We start from the raw sequence: 25,394 nt of genomic DNA, 5'->3' as shown, positions 1-25,394 counted from the left end.
ATGCCATCGAAGCTTCTCTCACAGGAGCACACGGATGGGAGGCAGCGCCATCTATTGTATCAGTTCTATAGTAATCAAATTTTTAATGCTCCATACTATCTGGTTTTCTCTCTTGCGTACGAGATCTTGTTATCTATTGAGCACAGACGTTGTATTATTTTCTTACATGGTATTAGAGCCTGGACTCTAGCAAGAAGATTTGGTAGTGTGTTTCTATTTGCGAGCAGATTGTGAGAGATGGCCCAGCCTGCAAGACTGCGAATCCCATCGTTTGATGAAAGCAGAAAGTTGGACGGCTCTAACTATCCACTCTGGAAGTTCAAGATGAAGACCATCCTAAGCGCATATGAGCTTTGGGACACTGCTACTGGGGTGGACGTGAGGCCAGTTGTGAGATTGGATCCAGCCAATGTAGGACAACAGATAGTACAAACTGTGGATGAGATTCTCGCGTAGACAAGAAGAAATGCAAATGTGCTGTATTCTATTATTTGCAGTGTAAGTGATTCTGTCATGGCATTAATTCAACATGTTACCACAGCGGAGGAGGCATGGACGGTCTTGAAAAATCGATACGAGACCACGAATTAGACGCGGATTCAGAATCTGGAGACAACTCGTGAACGAGAAATTGTCTGAGTCTGAAGCGGGAGAGAAGTTCATCACCAAGGTGAAGAATCTACGCGATCAGATGACTATGATTAGCATCACCATCACCAGCGAGAATCTAGCACGAAGGTGTATATGGATTCTCCTACCAAAGTACGACGGTCTTGTTACGGTGCTAAATACACATAACAGAAATCGGCCCCTCAACTTTGAGGATTTCAGCGCGATGCTTCTGGAGGAGGAGATGCATCAAAAGATGAGGACTGGAGAAGATTTGGCTTTCTACACTGGATCAAAGAAAGGTAAGGGTAAGGACTCTGGTAACCCATCTTCTTCTGATGATAAAAAGAGAAAGAAGAAGATCAAGTGCTTCTATTGCAACAAGGCAGGGCACAAGTAGAATGAGTGCCGAAAGAAGATTACAGATGAGAAGAACGGAGTAAAGAAAGAGTCCAGCAATAGCGTGCAGGTAGCACCAGTAGAGCTGTTCGTAGCAATTGAGGAGATTTGCATGGAAGCAATTCATGTACTTGCGGATGAACCTTGGATCATTGACAGTGGTGCATCGCACCACATGACCAGTCGGAAGGATTGGTATACCTCTCTACAGTCGGTAGGGAATGACATCCTTGTAGCAGTCGATAATGATGCGAAACGTCCAGTAAAAGGAAAAGGTACGATTGCTTTCAAGTCAGATAGAGTTGTAAAACAGTTGTCCGATGTTCTTTATGTGCCAGATATCAAGAGGAACTTGTTGTCTGTTTCTGCGATCATGGATTGAGACCTCAAAGTTCAATTCGATAAGAATGGTGCACAAATCTTGGATCTTCAAGGAAAGGTCATTGGTAAACATACACGGCGCAACAACATCTACAAACTCTCAGCTTTCAGTGCTCGAGCCAATGTGAAGAACACTAAGCTATGGCATGAGAGGTTTGGTCATCTAAACCTTAGTTCTTTGAAGGAGATGCATAAAAGTGGAATGATTGTAGACCTACTAGAAATTTCAGATCTGCCCGATGTATGTGAAGCTTGCATGATGAGCAAGCAGCATCGACAGCCCTTTCCTAAAGAGGCCAGCAGGGCAAAGGCTCCTCTAGAGCTCATTCACACGGACCTCTGGGAAAAGATGGAGACAGAAGCTTTGGGTGGTTCCTACTACTTCATGACGCTGATCAATGACTACAGTAGAAGGATATGGATATACTTCCTGAAGACTAAAGATAAGGCTTTTAATAAGTTCAAGGAATGGCATGTAATGGTCGAGAAAGAAACGGGGAAGAAGATGAAGAAATTGAGATCAATTAGAGGTGGAGAGTTCACATCAATTGAATTCGAGAGTTACTGCAAAAGTCACGGGATCAAGAGGCAAAAACCCCCACCACATACATCACAGCAAAATGGAGTAATAGAATGCAAGATGCGCATCATCTGTGAAATGGGTAGGAGTATGATGAAAGGAAAAGATTTGCCAAAGACTTTCTGGGCTGAAGCATGTAACACTGCAATTTACATTCTGAATCGTAGCTACACGAAAGCTATGAACGGGATGACTCCACTGCATGCCTTTTCTGGTAAGAAACCTTCGGCTGCACATTTCAAAGTTTTTGGATGTGACTGTTTTGTGCATGTCCTTGATGCTAACAGGACCACCGAAGAGCCGAAACTGTATTTTCTTAGGCTATAGGGAAGAGGCGAAGGGTTATTGTCTCTATAACCCTGTTACCAAGAAGGTAATAGTAAGTCGCGATATGGTCTTCTCAAAACAGCTACATCAATTGGAGGAGGATGCTTCCTTCCCAGACAACTAGGACTAGGATATCCATCCAATACCACCACCAACAGCAGACCGAACTCCCCCAATGGTGCTTGGGCGGATTCAAGATAAAGAAGATGAAGAAGAGCCTGTAGAACCACAATGGCAAAAGCCATTCCCGAAGTGGGTAAAGCAGCTTTTGGATGGTAGAGAACCTCCAGCCATTGAGGAGGAACCATCTGAACACTGACGGGTCCAAGAGATTAGAGGAACAAAGAAGAGCACAGGAACACTTGGTCAACATGTAGAGCTTGTACCAAATCAAAGTACATTGGCCATGTAGATCAATTCCTTAGAGATGCATGCAAGGTTTTGTCTAAATAATAATGTAGATCGGGGGGGTTGAAAAGGTAGTGAGACAACCATAGCAATTAGGGATCTCCTAGTTAAATTCTCCAAGTCTATTATATGCATGTTGAATAAATTAATAGTTTAAGAAGTTTACTCTTATTTGCATGCATATTCACATTTTGAATAGTTATGGCTATTGGTGATTCAGTATCGATAAAGGGATTGACATGTTCACCACATGAACTTCAACAACTTAGATTCTTTTTGTGCAATAACAATTTAGATTCTAAGGTGGAAATATATTTAAAGGTGAACATCCCTATTGACTTACTAAAGCATTTCTTTATGAAAAAATCAAAGAGGAACTCCTTTCTATCAATCATAAATTACATACTAAAAGTAATCATATTGTAATTGATAATAATTTGCACACACATCAAGAAAGAATACAACTCACTCACCTCAAATAAACATAACAATAATCCAATCAACATGGTGCCACATAAATATGGGAAAAGTTTACAAATACTTGGTCCACCCAAGTTAAAATAAAGATGGAAATATCCTTCCATATAGGCAAGCAAACCCATCCTCCAAACTATCCTGGTGATAAGATTGAGGATTGGATTTTAAAATTCCTATTTCCCACAAACAGTATCTTACACTAGTTACACACACACACACAAACTATTAGACTCACTACTGTTTGGGAAAAAACAAGTTGAAGTTTCTTCAATGGGCCTACCCAAGAATATGTTTATGCTATGTTTAGTTATGTGGTGATGGGTTCGCTCTTCATTTTTTTGGGGGGTTTTTATTTGGTCAATGGTCTATATTTGTATTGTTGTGTAAAGCAAGGAGTGGTCTGACCAGTATATGTAGTTTGTGCCAAACTTTGTTGTTTCTTTTTTTGCATTGGTCCAGATATGGTCAATAGTCATTCCATGTACTATTGTTGAGAATGTTATCAGTTGCTGCATTTTGTAGCTCTACATCATTTCTTTGATTCTTATCGTGGGGGCTATTTGTGAGTTGTAGTTGATGTTAAAGTCGCCTACAACGTATGTTGTTGTTTGTTGTGGTATCATGTCGGATAATGTTTTGATATTTTGTGTGAGTATATGTGTTTTTGTCTTTGAAATATGTGGCTAGGCCTAGACCTGGCTGATGATGTCGTGACACTATGGAAAAATGGCATATTTGGTGCTTCACATAGTTGTATGTGTGTTTCTTCTAAGCACAAGATTGTTGCATGGAGGATGCTTTGTGATTTCAAAATGTCTTCTTCGTGAAATTGGAGTGAGCGTGTGTTTCGGCCTTGTAATGTTTTTTCTGCGGTGCTATTTTGGCCGAAGTCTACCTGGTCGAATGTCCAACCGCTTTCCGCACGTAGTCTTGTTATTTCTTGTAGGACTATTTTGTTTGTTTTTATTTGTTTCATTCTAACCTCGAGATGAAGTAAAGGTTTTCCGGATTGCGTAGCCTTGACAATGCTGTATAGTTCAAGCCATGTGTTTTGATCCCACTGGGATCAAATATGTGTGCGTCCATGGTGAGTCCTTGTAAGCGGTGTACTGTTTTGCATGGCTGCAGCTTGTATTGGGAACTGTTTCTGTGTGATCGTGTTCAAGTGGTTGTTGCCTACTTGAAATTCATGTGTGATTCATAGGATAGGGGTCCATTTTTTGTCTATGTTTGTATCATATAAGTTTCTATTTTCATAGCATGTTTTTTGCCTCTTTTCATGTCAATAAATTCCACCTAGACGTGGCACAGTTTCCCCTAGGTTTCAGATCCTCTAAAAATTCCATCTGCTCCGTTGACAATGCCGTCATTGACGTCTAGGTTTCCTGAGCATATTTCAACAATCATTCCTGGTTTCAAGTGGAGTTCATGATGTAGGCCACATGTTTTCCTAGGGTCCTCTGGGATTAGTATTGTTTTGCTACATGTTTTTTGCCTAATATCAATTGACAGAAGAATGTGTGGTTGACATGATAGGTTGCCGAATATGTTTTGGTTGTGTTGGTTATTTGTGTTGTTTGTGTAAAATAAGTGCAGGATGTTGTTTTTATCTAGTGGTGTTTTAAGGTGCACAGTGTTTAAATAGTTAATGTCTTGGTTATTTTGTGCTCCTGTTCTGATTCTATTATCTCCAAAAATGCTTTGTTATCTTGGTGCATTGGTTGTTCCAATTCAAAGTACTTGACATATGATCTCCAAAATGAGCCGATCATTGTTGTTGTTGATTGCTCTAAGAATATTCGAGCATCTTTCACTAGACCTTCTTGGCAAAGGTCGCCCCGCACAGTAGTACATCAACCCCACCAAATGGTTCATTGTGATTATGTTTTATTTCTTGCATTTGCATGTTCACGAGGAATGTGTTAATGCCCACCAATGATATTTCATCTATGAGAATAGCCCCGACGTCCTTGTATTATGTAGCCAAAGCTTGGAGTTTCTCTGTAGAGAGCTGAGGCTTGCATATGAGCTTGTTGGCAATGGTAGATGGAGTGCTGCATGCAATGTGTTGCCATTATTCCTCTTGTTGCCTTTTCCATGTATGCTACTAGCAGGACTTTTGGTAGCTCAATGTGCGAGTAGTGTCAGCGCAGTGCCTCTGCTATCATTGTTGCAACGAAGGTTTTCTCTATTCATGTGTTCCCTATTATGAATAGGTGTATTTGTTCTTCTTGGTTTGTTCTTTTTTTTAGCATAATGTCATCAAAGAGTAGCCGCTGTTTAGAGTTCATTTTCCTTGGTTTGGTTTGTTGGAGTGGGTAGAGCTTGTTCAATTTTTTGTAGCAATCCATGTCATTGGCAAGATCACATTTTTCTATGGATGCCACTGGCCGTTCATCACTTACAACTGTAAGGAAGCTACCGTCATTCATCGCTTGCAACTATAAGGAAGCTGCTGCTGCTACTTGCTGTCATTTTGGGCTATGTGGCATCCTTTTGAAATTGTGTAGTGAGTCAATGCTCCCTTGGTTTTCTTTGTACATGTCTTTCTAGGTTTGGAATGTTTTGTCTCCAAAGTGTGTTCAGTGGAGTGGAATAGGAAGAGTAGGCATAGTTCCCTATAGTGGTTCTCAGGTTCTTTCATTTTGTTGTAGTTATCGTAACATATTATTCTTTCTTTTCTTCTTTTTTTAGTACGTCCTTGTTTTATAGTGTAAGCACTTGAAAATGTGGCCAAGCAAATATAATGTAAGTTTTCGTGTTTGTTCAAATACTTCATGACAATGTCATTGAAGAAGATGCCAGTGCTCTGTAGATGAAGCAACTCTAGTTGTGCACGTCTTTTCAGTAGCAATGCTTTGTCAGTAGGCACGCTTGTGTCTATGTAAATGAATTCTCTTGTAGTGCTTGTTAGAAGCAATGACAGACAAGTAGAAAGCCTGTTGTGCATTGATGTTTTGTGTATTTAAAAGTGCATTTCCAACCTTGTGAACACTCTCATTCACTGTTGCATTGTCTTGGAAGCTTTGAATGATTGCATTGTTTGTTTCTTTGTTGATTTTGGTTATGCATGATGTGTAGTAAGATGCTACTATGTGAGGGTTTTAAAAAACTTGTATGTCAATGTTAGCTCCCCATAGTTTGGTTAAAGTTGGATTGAAATTATTTGTGTAAATATCTTTTGGATCTCTTCTCATGAATATTTTTGGTTGAGAGATGATGCTTCTTAGTGCCATTTCATATGCCTTTTCAAAAAGGTTGATCTTTTGAAGGAATGAATCAAAAGTCAATGTTGTGGATGTTTTATCTTGTGTGCAAGATTGAGTTGCGCACTGTCAGTAGTTATATATTTGTCAATAAATTGTTCTATGGTCTTGTCATCAGCGTCGTTACAATCGGGCCCTTTGCCTACCCAGAGCAGCAGGCCATGATCATGTTGGCTCCCTCTATCTTGAAATTCTGTTACAAACAACAAGTCTGATATCATTCCCATAATAGTATTGTCCTGACATTGTAACGTTTTGAGGGCTCTGAATTTATGGACATAATATTGCGGCGTTGTCACCAAGTTTGATTTGATCACATGTTGGATATTGTCAATTGTTTGGTCTGCAAATAATGTGACGAAGAATGTCGGCCCTAGTTGTCTAATCATTGTGAAGATGTTACGTTTCAGTAGCTGCTTGAATCAGCTGAGGTTCTCAAGCAGACAAAATCCCGGAACCCAATTTTTGATTGCAGCAATTGTTCAATGTTTGTGCCTAGTACCACTGTTTTGCCTCAATTTTACGTCCTTGCATTTGTCCTTTGCGTATACGAACCCAAACAGATAATAGCACTTGCCATACCAACACCTTCATTGCTTTGAAAAACAAGTTCTAGATGGACCATGCAAATTTCCTATTCTCGTTGCGAAGTTCCCACTTTACTATGTTCTGGTAGCTTGTTCGGCTTGGTATGTGATACGTACAAGCGTGTCCATAAATAGACTTGGGAATGCAAGTTCTTCACATTGTTAGTCTTTTTTTTTTTTCCAAGAAAGAGACTTCTATTAAGTAAGAGAAAAACCCCATGAGAGCAAGCTCAAAGTGGAATACATCATGAAATCATGACGATAAATAAAACCCCCTCAGAGTGAGGTGGAAAACAACCAAGGCTGAGGCTGAAAGTGCCACCTCAACCCTGTATTAGTCTCAGAGAAGGAGAATCCTTCCATTCCCTGAAGAAAGAAGCCCTCCTAGCTGAGGTTCCATGGAAGTCTCCCTGCATACTCGTCCATACGGCCATCAAAGTATGTACGGTGTGTGTCGAGATACTAGCCAATGTGTGCGAGGGATGAACCTGAGTACCCTCCAAAGCCTCTATGCATCTGGCTCTCCAGATATGCCAAGATGCTATGCTCGCTAGAATCTCCCAAGAAGTATCCACAGAGGCATGTATAGCTGTAAAAGGAAGGTGTGGTACACATCCAACGAATAGGACTCAATCTGATGACATCCAACCGAAATGGCCCGAGAGGACTCAAATCTCTATAGAATACCTGAGTCCCTGTAAGAGAAAGCCAAGCCACTATGTCATAAAGAATGGGGAGTGGGCGAAGTGACTAAAAATCCTGGCTACCCCCATCCAAATCATCCTCGCCTGTCTGCAATCCCATAAGCAATGCTGAATAGTCTCCGAAGCAGAGAGGCAACGAGGGCAAGTAGGGTCGGATCTCCAAAGGTTCACTGCAATCCCACCATGGATAGAGAGCCAAAAGAAGATAGTGATCTTCCTATTCCTGTGGGATTTCCAGAGTCTCCTCTAGAAGCACCTCTACAGATCCGTAGTGATATCAAATGTCTCCCAATGAGGAACTCTAGAAGGTCTCCAACCTCTACTACTGAGCTGAAATCTCATGGCATTATTGACCGTGTAACAAAAGAAGGGGATGCTCTTCTCTTAATGCCCAGCATCAATCCACTCCCACTCTCTGGGGTCCCACTGCAAATACCTGATGGGAACTCCCCCATAGAGCCAAAGCCTCCAAGACCCAGTGGAGAGTAGCCGGGGGTCTGGGTCGAGGAACCACTCTAAATCTCATCCTTGCACCAAAAGACCTACAACCCTGATAGGCTGAAAAGTAGACTCAAGCAAGATGTCCTCTATGGACCTGAGCAATCTGCCACCATCTTGCACACTAAAAACTAAAGCATCCTCCTGTGCATCTCGAAAGGCCAAAACCTGAAGCGGAACACCGCCTCTCATAAAAGTACCTGCCCAAGTGGAGCAAGTGAGTGGCATATCATCTGTGTCTACCCAAACCTCTGGAAGGGCTGCCTCAATCTGTAAGATCCTCCCTGCACTCCCTCTGAGATGTCCTGTCAACCTTGATTTGGTCTCCTCTGGAAGCCTGTAGAAAGCTTTCCAAGACTCCATAGATGATGCAGGTTCCCTCTCCCACCTGGACCACTGATGTAGAGTGAGGCACCCAGTGGTCTCCCATGATCATCTAAAATACTATCATTCCACATGATGGGTTGCCTATCAATCGCTTCACGAGAGGAAGGAGGAATCCTCCGAAGAGTGCTCCTGAAACTGCCCCAAGCTTTCAGACTTTGTTAGTCTTTTAAAAGACTAAGAAGAGAAAATCCTTCTGAAGGGGCAATGATTATTGATTTGTTCTCAAAATCAATAACTTGTTGGCTTGTGTAAATGCCATGCACGAAGGTGTCAGTTGCAACATCAAGTGCAGGAGTGTGCTCGTTCATGTGCGCTACTGTTTATTAGAGTTATTCTTCTTCACAATGAATATGTTGGACGTGTTTGATCCAAAGGTGATTGATCTTAACGTTGTTTTTAATATAAAGAGGGGTCGCAAGCATTTCTTGCAATGCCTGCATTATTAAAGTGGGACGTACCAAGCCGATGATGTAGTTATGATCATAATCCAACTGGTGTTGGATTGCTACTGTCACTGCAACATAGTCGTTTATGAATTGGGGAAGAACTTGTTGTGCTCTGTCAACATCAGAAAAAACGTTTATGACGCTACCGTAGAGCCTAAGTTGGCCTTCATATGGCAACTACCTAATTTGTGCAAAAGGTATTCTTATCAAAATCAGTCGCTCCTCGATTTTGTTCAGGTTGGATGTGGTTTTTTGGGGGGTGGGCATCGACATGTCTTCCTTTGAGAACTTGGATTTTTTCCGTGAATGGATTTGGTTGTAGCATAGTGAGCATACAAGGACTTTGTTTTCGGTTTGTTATGTTATTTCATTTAGCTCTTCATTTATGGATGTTGTGTCGATGTTTATTTTTTTCAATTTTGATTTGAATGTCAAACATCCACAAGTAGAGCAGGCAAAGCTCGGTGTGTTTTTTTTTTTGGCAAGATATGTCCTCTTTGCATTTTGCATCACTCTTTTTTGTATCAGGGAACTGGCTTTGTTGGCCTTGTGAATAGATGCTCCTCCAATCAAGTTGTTATTGATATGAATTCCCAATACTTGTTCACTTCGTACCATGCATTCTGCTTCATTAGCGTTGTTAGAACCGAGAGCTGCGGCTTTTAGTCTGTAAATTTTATTACACGTTGCCTCGATAGTGTGCTTGCTTTCATAGTTACTTTGTTTGTAAAGGGTAGCAATTTGTTTTGCCATCGAATGCAAATTTTCTTGCAAAAGATGCAATAGGTCTAATTCCTCACTGCTCATCCAAATATTGTATGTTCTTTTGTTTTGTTTCTTTGCCAATGGCATAATTATGTGAGGAGTGGTTGATGCATTTATTAGTAAGAAACTTGGTTGTTTATTGTTCGAGTCGGTCAATTCCATTATTTGAACAATTGATTGGCCATCAAAAAGGAGGATAGAGAAAGAATGATGAAGAAGTTGATGTAGTGTTTGAAGGCAGTTAATGATCAGAGGTGGGCAACTGGTGGAGTTTTGAAATGCAGACAATATTGTGTTGGTTGCTTTGTCATTTAAATGTGGATCTGTCGCTTGTTGTTTTATTGTACTAGTTGTTGGATCGTCGATGTTACTGATGATAACGTTCTGTGCAAGCATTTCAAACATCATGTCGTACGTGTATGCAGGATAGAGAGAGATCAAACAAGAAGGCAAGTCAGTTTTGTTTGGGCTTTTATTATTGAATTCTCTGTTCCAATCGACATTGTAAGAGTCCAAGTTAATTCTTGAGTCCATTGATAAGGTAGAATAATTGAAGGCTTATGTCATGAATAATCTTCTAGAAGGCTATGTGTCCTTAGTTCTGTATGCAAAAACAAAAGAAAAAAACCTTCAAAAGTGGAACTCATCGCTCAAAAGGATTCCCAAGTCAAATATAATCTTGGAAACAGCGTAACCAACAAAGATGGAAGGACACATGGGAAGAAAGATAGGGAGACAAAAAGACAAAGAAAGAGAGAGAGAGAAGTACAATGTGAACTTTAAAACATTATGTTCAAATGCTATTCAAATACATGGACAATGTATCACATAACATTTTTATATTGCTTTGAAAATATTGGAGTAATTGCAACTGTAGAGAGTGCTTATGAGAGCAACGTTTCATATAAGAAGGAGAAATTGGCCACTGCAATCTAGCCTGTAAATGTGAGTTTGTAAGTATCACGTGGGAATGTAGTAAAGACAAAAAAGCCACACATCACATTATACCTATGAAGCCAACGTTTTTCGTAAGAAGAAGAATTTGAAGAGCAAAATGTAAGTTATGAATGTCAATTTGAAAGCACCATGTGTAAATATACCACAGGTAGCAAAGTAGCATGACTAATAACATTTGTACATTTTTTTTAGGTTGGAGTATTTACAAACCAAAAAAGTTGAGCACTAGGGTGCAACAACAGTAGCAGATACACTGAGTAAAGGAAGACAAAGGTTGGCGAGGTATATAGATGGACTATACCTATGAAGCCAATGTTTTTTGTAGGAAGAAGAATTTGAACACCAAAATGTAAGTTATGAATGTCAATTTGAAAGCACCATGTGTAATGTACCTCAGATAGCAAAGCAACATGGCATACAACATTTGTACAGAATTTTTTTAGATTGGAGTATTTACAAACCAAAGAAGTCGAGCACTAGGGTGCAACAACAGTAGCAGATAAATTGAGTAGAAGAAGTAAGGTATACATAAGGGCCTGTACATTAGAAGGGTTGCCAAACTAGGCAATCTTTGCAAAGGAGGTCACAAAGCCCAAATTGTTGATGGTAAATTCTCCGATGGGCCTCTTTTCGAGCAGCATGGACCATGTTGCGACAATACTCCAATTGTGGAATTCTAGAAATGGACAATGAAGGGCCAGTATCTCATCTACATGAGGAGCACGTAATTGTACGGCAACCTGAGTAGCATCACGTAAGACAACATAGTCCTTCAAAGAAGGGAACTGAGAAACACTTTGGATACCATCACAACTATAACAATATGGTCGCATAGGATCCTGGCTCACGCGACAACCGCCACATGCCTCATAGTGATACTCAACCAAAGGATTGTTGAGGCTAACAAAGTGTAGAATGCCATGTACCTACAAAGAAAACATAGAGGATTGTTATACTATCAAGCATTGCAAGTGATTGGATCTGTTAGTAGAGGTAGATAAAATATACCTTCTTGCCATAACCTAACTGGGACACTTGAAGATTACTACCCAAGATAGTGAAATCAAATACACCCAACGCGTGCCTTGCACGCATATAGGAAATATTCTTGGCAACATACATTATGATGCCTTCATCAACAAACTCGTCCACCAATCGAGCAAGGGTTTGCCTTCTATCGGCCATGAAAGACAACTGTTGCATGGAGAGCTAATCAAGAAATGGAAAATTATTAGAAATCTCTAGCAAAAAATGCTTTCAGTTTGGACATTTGGTTGTTACTGTAGCTCGATCCTCAGGGTTTGGTCCATTGGTGACAATGATTTGATCGGTTGGCCGTCCATCAAGGACGACTTTGACAATCACCAATGCCAGTGTGTTAATGACTAATGTAAATGGTGCACGCAAGTTCTCCATTTGATTTGTTGCCCAAGGTGCATAGCGTCGTATGATCATATCCGGAACAACATATAGCACCATCAAATGGTTCACCCTTCAGAACTCTTGTGGTTGCATCGATGCACAAAGTAAAAGAGGATGTTCCCCCCTCGCCACAGCCTTGCTTGCTAATGGTAGGGTCCTCAATTCTATAAAATTCATCAACTTGGAAAACATCTTTAAAATCCAAAACGTGTGTGTGGGACATGTAATGTAATGGTCTTTGAACATGCATAATCAGTGAGATCTATATGCATGTAGACGGGATATGACACATCTTTTGCTTTGAAAGTACCATACTTTGCCAAAACCTTTTTTTCAAAGGCAGAGTGATGTGATACAAACTCAGACAGTGCACCTATTGATAAGGTAGGTAAAGCATTTGGATTGATAGGATTGATGCCATCATGAACGTTGGTCCTGCTAGGGCCACTTCCATCATTTGAAACAAAGACATTTTTTATTAGATTTGGAGGGTCCACATTGTTGTTGCAAAGGCTCTTTCTAGGCTGCGTCCCAATATCTGAACTACCTAAAAAATGTCATTATCATTTGGGTGAGAAGTATTCAAATGTATCCGATAAGTTTTTGGCTTCACAATCTGCTTTTGAAATTAGTATCTCTTAAAGTCGTATCCTATCTTTATTAATGAATAATTTTTTGAATTACATTGCATTATAATGATAAATAATGTGCGTTTTTGAACCCAATGCTTTGTTTTTTCCAAACTTGCAAGAGAAAATACAATAAAAACTTGGAGCATGGTCTCCATACATTACTAGGAGAACCAAATATGCTTAAGTATTACAACATATTCAAAGCTAAAAGAATGTGGCTATGAAAGCATTGCAATCTACAAATTTTAAAGTTTACAAGTACAAAAGCTCTTCTTTCTTGCAATGGTGTGCTTGAAAATGTGAAGAGAACATGACTCTTGACTTTTTTTTTAAAAAAAAACTATCTTTGCATAATTTCATTAAAGTGACTTTTAGTCTAAATGATATGCAAATAAAACGAAAGGGTAATAATCTTATCAATTATAAGAGAGGAAATAATAAATTCATTTATGTAAGAAGTATATATTCTTACCAACCTAAAAATTTCTAACAAAAAAACAAATATGATAAACGCTTGGAAACAAATGTACACATCTCAAAAAAAGTATATGATCAGTTGAAATAGGGTTCTAGCTTGAAAAAATTAATGTAAGTACCACTCTTCAAATTAAATAATATTTACAAGAACGAGTGCAAGGATTAATAAATTGTATGCAGAAGAACAAAATGCAAGTTAATATTATGTGTCTATGATTTCAGAGGGCCCGTGCTCCTTCAGAATTGGAGGCCTTATATATAAATTTAGCTGACACTTCATTCTTATGTTGCATCCCTTGTCATGAATGACTTGTCAAACTGAACAGCCAAGACTAAATGTAAATCTTTGTGAAATATGTAAAGATGTTACAACAAAAAACATGCCAAAAAACAAGGCTATACCTTTAGCGCCGCAAGCTTGCTTGGCAGCTGCGTAGAACGCAATCTTCAGGTTTTTTTTGGAACTCAAGCTGAGACAACTCCATGTTGCGCAAGCGCTCAGACAACTCGCATTGGTGGACCAAGACCTATACTGACATAAAATTTATAAAGACACCTTGCATACAACAGCAATCAAAGGGACTTAAACAAACGAAAATGAAGCCCATATAACTTGCATCGGATCAAAAGGTTCAATCATTGGAGCTACACTTCAAACTGATGTTTTTGAGACTCCTGTGCGTATCAAAATATCTAAGAGAAAAAAACAAGCGGGTTTTTCCAAAGAGAGAATTTAATGAAGAGGTTCCCACACGGTTTCCGAGCTGCAGTATCAGAGAAGATGAATGCAAATGGGTCAACAGACCATCGACTACGTCCACAAGTTTTGGAATTTGCTCTCTTGCACAAGTCCTTCAACCAGGTTCTATATGTTGGCCTTCAAGTTTTCCTTGGAATCGTCTTCTGGCCCGCGTAAACAGTCGTCAGTTGCACAATTGTCACTCAATATTACATTCAATGACTTCTTCTATAACAAATAACGAGTATCGACATTAGCAATATGCACACAATTAGAACCGATTAAATATGCATATTGGAATCTTGACACGATAACTCACATAATAGAAGGCACGTCCTTCAAAGGCATTTTCCTGGATTTTGCCATATCCATCAAGCCTTCAAATAGACATCTGAATAGATATTTCTCAAATTTGATCAAAAAAAGTGAAATTCTACGCCCTCCAAACAAAGACACAGAACATACTGCAATTCAAGATTATTGGTGATGACATGAATTGGATTTCAATAACGTAGGTCCTAAAATATATCTCCACGATTAAGCTTTCTGATGACAAGTTCGTAAGGAATTTGTAAATAATATGAGAAACCCGTTGAACCAAAAGGCAGAAAAGAAAGACGAGAAAACAAGAAAGACACTGGACAGACGAAAAAGAAGATGCAGATTTCAGTCAGTAGAAAAGCAATGCTTCAACCGTGCACGTAGATAGATAAGAGAAACCTCGAGGAAAAATGAAGAAATACAGTGCAAACAAAGATCTTTCTCAAATTCTCCGCTACTAGTATCCATTGATTCTCCTGAGCCTACCGATCCATCATTAGAGATAGCTTGTTCCGCTCCTGACATATTGATTACTACCTCCCACTTGCTCTTTTTTTGCCCATGCTTTTCTCTTGTAAGCCGATGTGTTGTGGAGCAATGTAGAAACATCCGAAGGAAGGGACATGTAAGCTGCTTTCGTCAATGCATGCATACCCTGAACAACAACAATGATAAGGCATGTAGACGACACTGAGAACACGCCTGCGCTCCTCGCCTGGAAACAGCAAGACAAAGCAAACTTGCTCCATGCAGGCCTCCATGCAATTCACACCACAAGAAGTAAGAGGAATAGAGAACGCACCTGCGCTCCTCGCCTGGGAACAACAAGACAAATCAAAGCTGTTCCATGTAGGCCTCCATGAACTCCGCACCACAAGAAGCAAGAGGAGTGGTGCATGTGCCATGCGTGGAGCACCCGAAACAAGAACAACGATAAGGCATCCACACGGAGTAGAGTACTCGCCTTCGTCGCTTGGAAACAACAACAAAAACCAAAGCTGCTCCATACAGACGTCCATGAAATCGGGACCCCAACAACGAAGACGAGCGGCACAGGTGGCATACCCAGTGAGCACATTCCAAGTGGCAAGGCTAGAACTCCACCGGGCGCGAATGCAAAGAAGGAATTCGCTTCTTGGAATGGCCATCGGCTTCACCTAAGCCTCCATATCTGGCAGGCCAAAAAGCCCTCCTCCTCAAATAGTTGTCATTTGTCAACCCATTGCCTTCTCTGTGAAACCGGACCAGCAAGCCCTGGCCGATCTTGCAGGTGAAGCGCAATGTGCAGAGGCTCAGTAGCAAGGTTTGGGGACGTGTTACCGTCACAGTTGAACTACCTGGCACGGCAGCTCCGACAGTAGGATCAAACAGGGTCGAACAAGGTGGTGGAACGGTTAGTGTTCACGAGAGAGATCCCCTGAATAGCATGCATGCATAGCAAGGTCAAAAAACAAGAAGGTCCTCAACCAAAACATGCATTTGCTCTCCAAACCATCTCCCCCCTGCTTCCCATGCCTCCTTCGCAGACCTCTCCTTTGCCCTTCGCGCTCCTTGAGCTTCTCCCCTTCCCCGCCCAGCTTCTCTCTTTGCGGGCCTTCCCAGCTCAGATTAGTACTCCAAAAAAATGGGTTCGTGTTCCCTCAGCTTTCTTCCACGATCGTCAATTCCGCGGCCTACAATTCTGGCACCGAAGAGACCGAGCTGGATGACCCTATAGAATCGGGTAAGCGTGCCAAGGTAAGGTTTTTTCGTTCCAAAAAGCAATATTGAGCTTTTGCATAATGCGCGCATTGGTGAGATGACGTTGGCGGTGATGCAGCAAATGGTTACATTTGCGACATTCGAACCCAACGTTTCTCCATGAATTGCCCTATTATAGAAAGAGTTGGGCTCTTGCACGAAGAGAGAGAGAGAGAGAGAGAGGGGTGGGGGGGGGGGTACCCGAGGTGTGTTTGGGGGGGGGAGAGGGCTGGGGAGGGTTGGTACCCATGTTAAATCCCTTGTAAGAGAGGTTGGTACCAATGTTAAATCGTACATTACCCGATGTTACGTTCATTATAGACCAAACCCGTATTTGTTAATCAGAATCCAGATTCCCAACCCGATGCATTTACCATTAGAGAGTTTTTTTTTTTGCAAGCTGCATTTTGAATCTCCACAATTTTTTGCGCTAGATAATGCTTAAGAAGGGTCGCCCTGTGACTGACATACTGGCTATGGTGTATGGGCTGAGTTGGAGTGACAACGGAATCGCGTAATCAGTCAAGGAGAGATTCGTTGTAGTTCGTGAAACCAAGAATTGACACCTATGGTTGATGTCTAACATGTGCTAGCTGCGCAAGCAACTCCCTATAGGAGTTTCCTTATCAGGCTGCATGCCCTTTTCCTGCCTAACCCTATCAGTGTCAGCAATCCCCTCATTGTTTGAAATAGCATGATCCTGTGAGGCCATCACTGCAACCCTGGCCTATAACTTCTCAGCTCTCACCAAGATTTATGGCACCACTCCACACAAAACCTTCTGTCTAATTTGACAGAGCCCTCAGCAAGAGGTGTAATGCATATACAGCTTGATTTTGTACATTTTTCCCCTTATGTTTAAGGTTTGCTGTCCACCCAATTCATAAACCTTTAGATTTTCCTTGGTCTTTAAAACAAACTATCCTCTGGGCCTATCATGCTAGGCAATGTCCTTCTAGGACCCTTTTCTTTCCAAATGGGGCTTCCTGCCGGTTTACATCAAACCCTACCTGTGGCGTGGTCTGGTAAACCGAGCATGGGTTTGTTGCAAGATACCTTGGTAAGGCCTATCCATTGACGACTAACAAGTTGAAGGATAGATATCCCTTGAGATCTTCGTAGCCTGTCAGACTGTGTGGAACGATGCCTGTATGAATGCGATGGCTGAGCGTTAGCTTGCCGTCACCCCGCTCGGACCTTAGTAGTTGTCCAGCTTTTGTTCCACAGTTAGCATGTTTTCTTTGCTGAGGTCTACGGCTCTCGTCTGGGCATCACATAAGGTCTTGATATATGGTCAATCCCCGCATACAGAAACAAGCGTTGATTAATCTCACTCCCAAGAAGAGCCCATCGACCAATAGCTATGCGTACTCCACGTTTGTATGGCAGTTCCATTCCATTTGGAGATCTCCCATTCCCCACTCTCTTGTGTATATGGCAAATTTGCCAGCAGACTTCGATGGAATTCCCAATCATGGAAAGACAAAACGTAGCGGAGACCAGATGTGTGCATATCACGGATTCAAATATGTTTACCTGCTATGCCAGATTGGATACGCCCATCAAGCATAATTGCACTTCCAAATTGTTTTCCGGCCATCCACGACAGAAAGATCACAGGCATCCTTAGCAGCAAACCTTTCGCTTTCTCACCACAATTTCCTAGCCAGATCACTTATCATATACGTTGCATCGTAAATGTGGGCTCTTCTCCAAGGAAAACTCGTGCGTTCTCTTTTGTCTCATGTATCCGTCTGCTCCCTCGCCTTTCAGCCAGACTCAACCCTCGTTCTTTGGATCATCATTACCGGAGAAGGCAGTGAGTCACGCTTTGATACCAATGTAACGTGGTAGGCAATTCTGGCAACTATGTCACACACAACGATGAAAGGAAATTCTGACGATGAGTTTTCTTCAGCCTCTCTCTCTCACATTGACTTTCTCTCTCTCTCTCTCTCTCTCTCTCTGTGCACATATTAGGGCCCAAAACCAAATTGGGCTGGACCCCCCTTATGTACTTTATTTCATAGAGACTCAAAACTGCAGCTTCAAGTTGATTACAAGACGTGAGAAGACCAGAGTACAATGGGACGTTAGCTCGTCTCATGGCAAGTGCCATGTGTCATTTTCCTAGCTATCACTAATTACATGCCAAATAGATTGGCAGCTGTGGAGGCTTCTAAGCTTGGGGTCACATGCTGATGTAGACTTCTTTTGGTAAGCAGCCTTAGCCCCTAAAAGTAGGCCAAAGTCTATATCTATGTATGTTGATCACCGACTCATAGCTAGGAATCCCTGGTCAAACAAGCAGTGATATCACCCTCAAGTCTCAGCAGTGTTATGAGCCTCTACCTCTCAATCTAGAATATCTGGGATGATAGTCACAGCTGGCCCATGGCTTTCTGTATGGTATGTGAGAGGTGGATCCATGACATACGTAGAGAACCAATGTTTGAAGCAGCATGATGTATAGGGAGGTTCTCATTTCTCAACTTCCAATGTGTAATTTTTGGCATTTACTATGAAGGCTTTATAAATAGTGCTTTAATTCCCCCTAGAATCAGGTATAAATTCTCTCTCCATATGCTTTTCTTCAAATATGAATGTGGTTTGTTTGTGTTTTGTCCCAATGGTCATGGTTTTTATCTTTGTCTTGGCAAATGTTTAATTGCATGCTAGAGAATTCGCAAGATTTACTTAAGGCATGGAAGTGTCTTTGCTAACAACTTTCAGGTCTTGCTAAAAGAGCTGCATCATCTGCATATAGTAATAATAGAAGGTGTAGCTTGCTATTTGTACCCCTATATCACTGTGTGTTTTCATGCACTCATCTAGCTCATTAATAAACAAGTCAAATAAAGCCAAGGAGAGGGAGTATCCTTGTTTGAGACTGATATCATTGGGCATAATGACCATCCATTTGAAACTGAGCCATTTACAAGAGGCCTTGCTAGTTCAGCGAGTAATTAAGCTTATTTCAAGTTTTGGAAGATTGCCAGCCTTGTTATCCATGCTACAACTTTTGCTACCTTTAGTGTTGAATGCCTTTCTTTCAAAGCAGCAGTAGAGTGCATCTGCCCTTTCGCTACCTCTTCTCTTACCCTCACGAGGTGGTCAACTGTGTTTATATTTGGCCCAATACCTTCTGCTCAACTGCTTACTTTCTGCTCTCAAATTGTGCCATACAGCTTGGTCATGAGGCTGCTCACCATGACTCACATCTTTATAGTCTGCTCATTTCAAAAAATCTAAATTTGTATGATTGGACTTATTCTAGTCTTACAAAGGTATATATCTATTCGGAGATCTCACGGGTAGACTGTAGACTGCGCCTCCACAACGTACAAGACTGGGCAAAATAGTCCTATATATGCTGCTGATGTGGCCGACCTGGTCTGCTGACCTGGACGACCCAACCGACCTGGTCTGGTCTGTTAACCAGACCTGGTCTGGCCGTTTAACCCAACCCTGGTCTGGTTGGCTGACCCGATCTTGGTCAGGGTCAACCGCCAGCCCCAACCAGGCCTCAAATTAGGCCTTGAACCAGCCACAACTAGGCCTCAAATCATGCCTCAAACCAGCCTAAATAGGTTTCAATGAGCTTCTAACCCTGGCAATGTGCCCTGGCTAGACCCCCTCCTAACCTACAGAAATACACTGAGAAAGGATGAAAATGCTACATCTCTCTCTCGACAGGCACACCCACATAGAAGCCCTCTCTCCCTAACTGACAGACAGGAAATGACTAACTCTAACAGAAACAACTTGTGGCATTTATGAAAGATCCTTATGAGAGGGATGGAGTAGAGTGAGGGAAAACAAACCTCCTTTTCAAAATTCAAATCCAAGGATGTTATCATAACAATGGATGGCTGAGGAAATTAGCTGATTGAGAGGTGTCAATCCACAAGGTCTCCTTTGTGAGGAAGGACAAAAAGCAAAAAGAGGCCCTTATAACAATAATAAGAGGGCAGGCGCTGTTCTACCTTGTTTGCAGTCTGCACATAGGCGCAGTTTCCAGCCTATGTGTGTGGTGTTCCAGGGTGCAGTTCGTGCCCTGGTTTGTGATCATTCTTTGGAAGTTTTCTCAGCAGTACATGCAGAGTTTTCCTATATACTCATGTGCGGTCTATGTGCGGTCTACTCTCTCTCTAGTTGCAGTTTGCTGTCTCTCTCTGTTCACAGATCCACTTTTTATCTCTGTTTGTATATTCGGAGATTTATGTAGGATTTTCGTGCATCTCTCTTGAGCTGTTTATATTACTTTTTTTCCCCTGTTGCTGATTTCCACGGATCCCTAGCGTCTCTCTGCTCTGTGTCATATCAGTTGTTGCATGGCACCCCTTGCTTATAAACACATGGAGGTTGTTTCTTTTAATGACTCGTCAATTGACTGTTCATCATTGCCATGCCATTGTCTTAATATTCACACATGCTTAAAGCGTGCATGCTATAACTTTTGTTTGTACTCATGCGATTTGTTGTAACCCTATTTCATCCATGGGGATGATTTGTTTTTATTGGTTATTTCATCCCATGCTACTTGTCTATTGATATGGAGATTGCCTTTGATCAAATTCCTGATAGAAATGGGGCAGGAAACAAGAGAGAGAGTGCAGAACATCGAATGTGCAATAGAATAAAGTGTAGCAATACAAAAGGGGGGATTAGGTTTTGTCTAAGTGACAAACCTTATCCTTCACTAACCGTAGTTAGTGAACTAACTGTGGGTAGGGGAAAAAACCTCTAAAGGAGGGAAAAGTGCTTCTAACCCACTTATTGACTTTACATTGGTCACTGCCTAGAATTTATCAATAATTCTAACACCCCCCTGTAGTGCCAATGTCATTTACAAGGAAATGATCAATTACCAAAAGGAGATAAGTTCAGGGCACTGCGAAATGCCTCAGACTTCTCACGTGGAAGTGCTTTGGTGAAGATGTATGCAACATTGTCATGTGTTGACACATAGATCATACTGATCTCTCCTGCATGCTTTTATGACTACCATCATGGCTACAAAAGAGTCAGTGTACTTTGAAGATGCAGGTGACAAGCCAGTGTACTTCTCTCTGACATAGTGATAGTGAACCTCAATGTGCTTCGTGGGAGCATGAAACACAGGATTCTTTGCCACTGCTGTAGCACTCTGACTATCAGTGAGAATCTGAGAAGGACCCTCTAATGAAAGATGAAGATCAGCAAGCAAACGATGCAGCCAAACACATTCAACTGTCGCTGTGACAGCTACCCTGTACTCAGCTTCACATGAGGAAGTAGCCATTGTAGATTGCTTCTTGCTCAGCCAAGAAATGCAAGCTTTGCCTAAAAAGAAACAATTACCCGTGTATGTGCTGAATTTTCAGAAAATATAACATCTCTACTAACAAAAATCTTGTGTGTAGCAGGATTGTAGAGACGATAGCCTTTGTTTTGTGAACTATATCCCACAAAAATGCATTTGAGTTCCTTATCTGACAACTTGTGTCTAAACTCCACAGGCATGTGGGCATATGCAACACAACAAAAAACTCTGAAATGGTCCATTGAAGGCTTTCTCCCATGCCATGCCTCATAGGGAGTGATTGTCTTCAAAGCCTTTGTAGGAGCCCGATTCAAAATATAGTTGGCACACATGAGGCCTTCTAGCCAAAACCTGTGAGGCAACTTCTTACTTGTGAGCATGCATCTATCCATCTCCATGGCAGTGCGATTCTTTCGCACAGCTTTGCCATTCTGTAGAGGTGTAAGCCTCACTGTAAGCTGATGCGTGATGCCTTTCTCCTTAAAAAATGTCTCAAATTCATGAGACATATACTCCCCCCCTCGATCTGTGCGAAATGTCTGCACCTTGAGTTTCTCAGCCATAGCCACAAAGTGTTTGAAATGCATAAACACTTTTGATTTTGCCTTGAGACCATAGACCCAAGTGTAGTTGGTGAAGTCATCTATGAATGTAACAAAATAGAGATAACCCCCAAAAGCAGGTGTCCTCATGGGACTACAGACGTCACTGTGAGTAAGCTGTAATTTCCGTGTAGCTTTCAGTGCATCATCCTTCTTGAAGGGAAGTCTATGCATCTTGCCAAGGATGCAACCTTCACATGCATGAGGAGGAGGTGACTCCAAAGGAGGCAATGCATCAACCATATCATGCCTCTGAAGTGTCATTAAGCTGCCATAGCTCATGTGCCCATACCTGGCATGCCATAACTCAGCATTTTGCATAGCAGCAGTGGGAGTGCTAATTGATAATGCAAGATCGGATCTTTTTTCATATAGATCAAGCTGAAAAAGACCCTAATACAAAGTGCCAGACAACATCAAAGCATAGTCATTCTCTTTGTTTCTGACTGCACACTCATCATAAAAAACAACCTAAAATCCTCCTCTATTGAGTGAGGATACTGAAAGCAATTTCTTCTTTATCCTTGGCACATAGAGAACATTTGAAATTCTGAAATCTGTGCCATCAGTGGATGTGAGAATAATGTCCACACACTGAATAAGAAGAATTATTCGCACAAGTCACCTTCTTTTTGGTGGGTGGAGGATGCAGAGATACAAACAGACTCTTCTTGGAAGTGATGTGCTTTGAAGCACCACTGTCAAAATACCAAGTATGAAGTGTCTCATCGACACTAAGAGAGCATGCATCCTTTGAAGGATCATATCTGCAAGTTAAGAAAGCATATGGGTCATCATTATTAGTCGTTGTGGCAGTTGAACTACCCACTGAAAAATCTGAAGTGCAAGACAGAAAGGCATAGTGCTCTTCCACAAAGTTGGCTGCAACATCTCCCCCATCATGAGAATGTGGAGCTGATGCATCTGACACAGCCATACTGGAGTCTGGAATCCCTTTTCTTCTCTTTGGCTATGCGCTTCTTTCATTCTCCAATATAATGACCTGGCTTCTTGCAATAATGACAGATGCCCTTCTTTTTCTGCTTATTTGTATCACCCTTTGCCTTATAAGAAGGCTATCTAGAATCAGCTTTATGCTGATGTGTGGGCTGATTGGCATGTGGCTTTTGTTTCCCTTTACCCTTGGGCTTGAACTTGGAGAGCATAGCATGCTCGCCAGCCCAGGTTGCCATATTTCTGTGAGTTTGTTCCTCTTGCAACAGAAGTCCTACCAACTCGTGAAAAGAGAGAGGATTGCTGCCCCCCCTCAATGACAAATTCAGCGAGGTGGAAAAACCGAGATAGGACCCTGGAAGAGAGTTTAGAGTAGTGGTGATCATGTCTGAATCCGGAATGACTTCATCAATATTCAGCAATTGTTCTCTCAAGTCCTGAAGCTTTGTGAGGTGAGTATTCATGTCTCCCTCCTCCATATGCGTATGGGAAAGTTCTCGCTTCAGAAAGGAAACTCTGGCATCATTTCTTGCTGCAAACATACTCTCTAGTATCTCCCAAGCTGCCATAGATGCCTTGCATGACCGAATATGAGGTATAATGAACCTCTTGACAAAAAGAGAAATTACTAAAAGAGCTTGTGCATCTCTAGAGTCCCATCTTTTTTGTCTGCTATGGGAACTCCTGGAGTGGTTGCTCCAACTACTTGTGCTGCATTTGTACCTCTACCCCTGCCTCCAGCTGTTGGTGTGACAGGTGGTCGCTGTATCTGGTCTTGCTTCATCTCCACTGACATAATCCCAAAGATGTCTGTCAACCAAGATATTGCGAACCATGAAACTCCACAAGGAGTAGTTGGTGCCATCCAACTTATCCTCCTATGTGAGAACTCCGAACACCTCATTGGGGTTGTTCTGAGGCATTTTCTCCAGATAATCTCAAAAAATACAGCAAACTGACCAAATAAAATCCCTTCCTGGGATGTAAAATGCACAAGTAAAATCTGTAAAGAAAAATTTGACCACAGTGACAAATACTATCATAGCCTATCAAAGGCTCAGAATGTGCTTCAATTATCCTGGAAATGCTCTCCAATGTCACTCAAAATTGCCTGCAACAGTCCCAAAATGCTTGTACACTGCCAAATTGCATCAGAATGCCAAAAGCCCCAATTTCTTCAGGGAAATTGCATCCAAAAGAGGGAAAATTACCTGAAAGCCCAAAAAATGCAAGAAATTGCAGTGTAAAGCAAAAAGCCCCAAAATTTTGCAAGAAATCGCAACTCAAAAAGGGACAAATTGTCTGAAAGCCCCAATTTGCAATTTGTTTGCAAAAGAACTAAATTTTACTGCCAATGTGTCCAAATGAGCACACCCACAATCTCAAAATGCACTTGCTTGAATCCTCAGCCAAACAATGGCTCAAAATGTACCATAGTAAAACAAATGTGACTCAAACTGAGTCCAAAAAACTTGCAAAGCTCCCAAATTGCTCTTCCACTACAAATTTGCAATATAATTGCAAAAGCCCCAAATTCTCTGCAAAAATTGCAAGCAAAACCGAAAAGCCCCTAATTCTAGAGCAGATTTTGCAAACTGATTGCAATGTCTGCAAAGGAATTCAGAAACCCCAAGTTCTTTGCAAAAAGAACCTCCTACAAAGGAAAGCGCCTGCAAAATGATCCTGCAAGAAAAACCTGTATGGAGGATCTGCAAATGAAGCAGATTGTACTTCTATTTGGAATGTCGGAAGCTACAGGTGCTAGCAGTGCCATAGAGTTGTACGATCGTTGTGATGAAGCTGCGCACACGTACGGTAGAACAACGGGAGCTGTGTACGGATTCCCACGCGCAGGTACCACTTAAATCACTGCAAGGTTAGATCTTTTTTGTCCTCGAGAGGTCCGTGCCATCTTTGTGTATTCTCACTATTGACTAGTGCTCTTTGTACCCAATTTCTTTGAGACAAAAACAAGCATATTTCTGATTAGGTTGGATGAAATCCTGCCTTGTCTCAGGTGTCTTCAAAACTCCAAGGTGACCCAAGGCGATCGTCAATGCATGTGACAAGGGGTGTAGGCCATTCTATGGGCTATCCATAGGTGCCACTCATGTGAGCAGCTCGTTTTTGTCTTCATTCCCAGCTTCCATTGCTTGCCCTAGCCTATAGTGGTATTAGAGCAGGTCAGGGAACCCTCTAGCCATTTCCAGCCACCCAAAGTCCTTTTGGAGCCATTGAGAGCTGTTTGGCAGCCCGTTCTACTGCTGGTCTGCTCATTTCTCCTTCACAGCGTGAACACCAAAGCTTGTCCAAGCATTTCCATCGCAGGAACACTGCATTTTGAGCAAGAAATCTGCATTTTGTACCATCTCCTGCAGAAATCAGTGCATTTATTGCTGCTGCTGTGCTGT

At 41.6% G+C, this 25,394-nt stretch overlaps 1 protein-coding gene across 2 annotated transcripts in view; it reads left to right on the top strand.

The window, feature by feature from the left end:
* The first annotated feature begins 15,592 nt into the window (after positions 1-15,592).
* The window catches only part of TRANS11 (translocase 11), a 40,865-nt gene continuing 31,063 nt past the window's right edge, over positions 15,593-25,394 (top strand). Inside the window, exon 1 of one of the 2 annotated variants that reach the window (XM_087375695.1) lies at positions 15,593-16,119. In XM_087375695.1, the coding sequence (XP_087231821.1) occupies positions 15,856-16,119 (264 nt within the window). In that variant the 5' untranslated portion in view covers positions 15,593-15,855. The remainder of the gene's footprint in view (positions 16,120-25,394) is intronic. The other variant, XM_087375696.1, reaches the window with a different exon arrangement.

Source organism: Dipteris shenzhenensis, chromosome 6, assembly GCF_047967505.1.
Source record: "Dipteris shenzhenensis isolate YYH24624 ecotype China chromosome 6, Dip_SZ_1.0, whole genome shotgun sequence".
Lineage (NCBI taxonomy): Eukaryota > Viridiplantae > Streptophyta > Polypodiopsida > Gleicheniales > Dipteridaceae > Dipteris > Dipteris shenzhenensis.
Note: the sequence above shows the minus strand (reverse complement) of the source record. Positions and strands in the feature narration are given on the sequence as shown.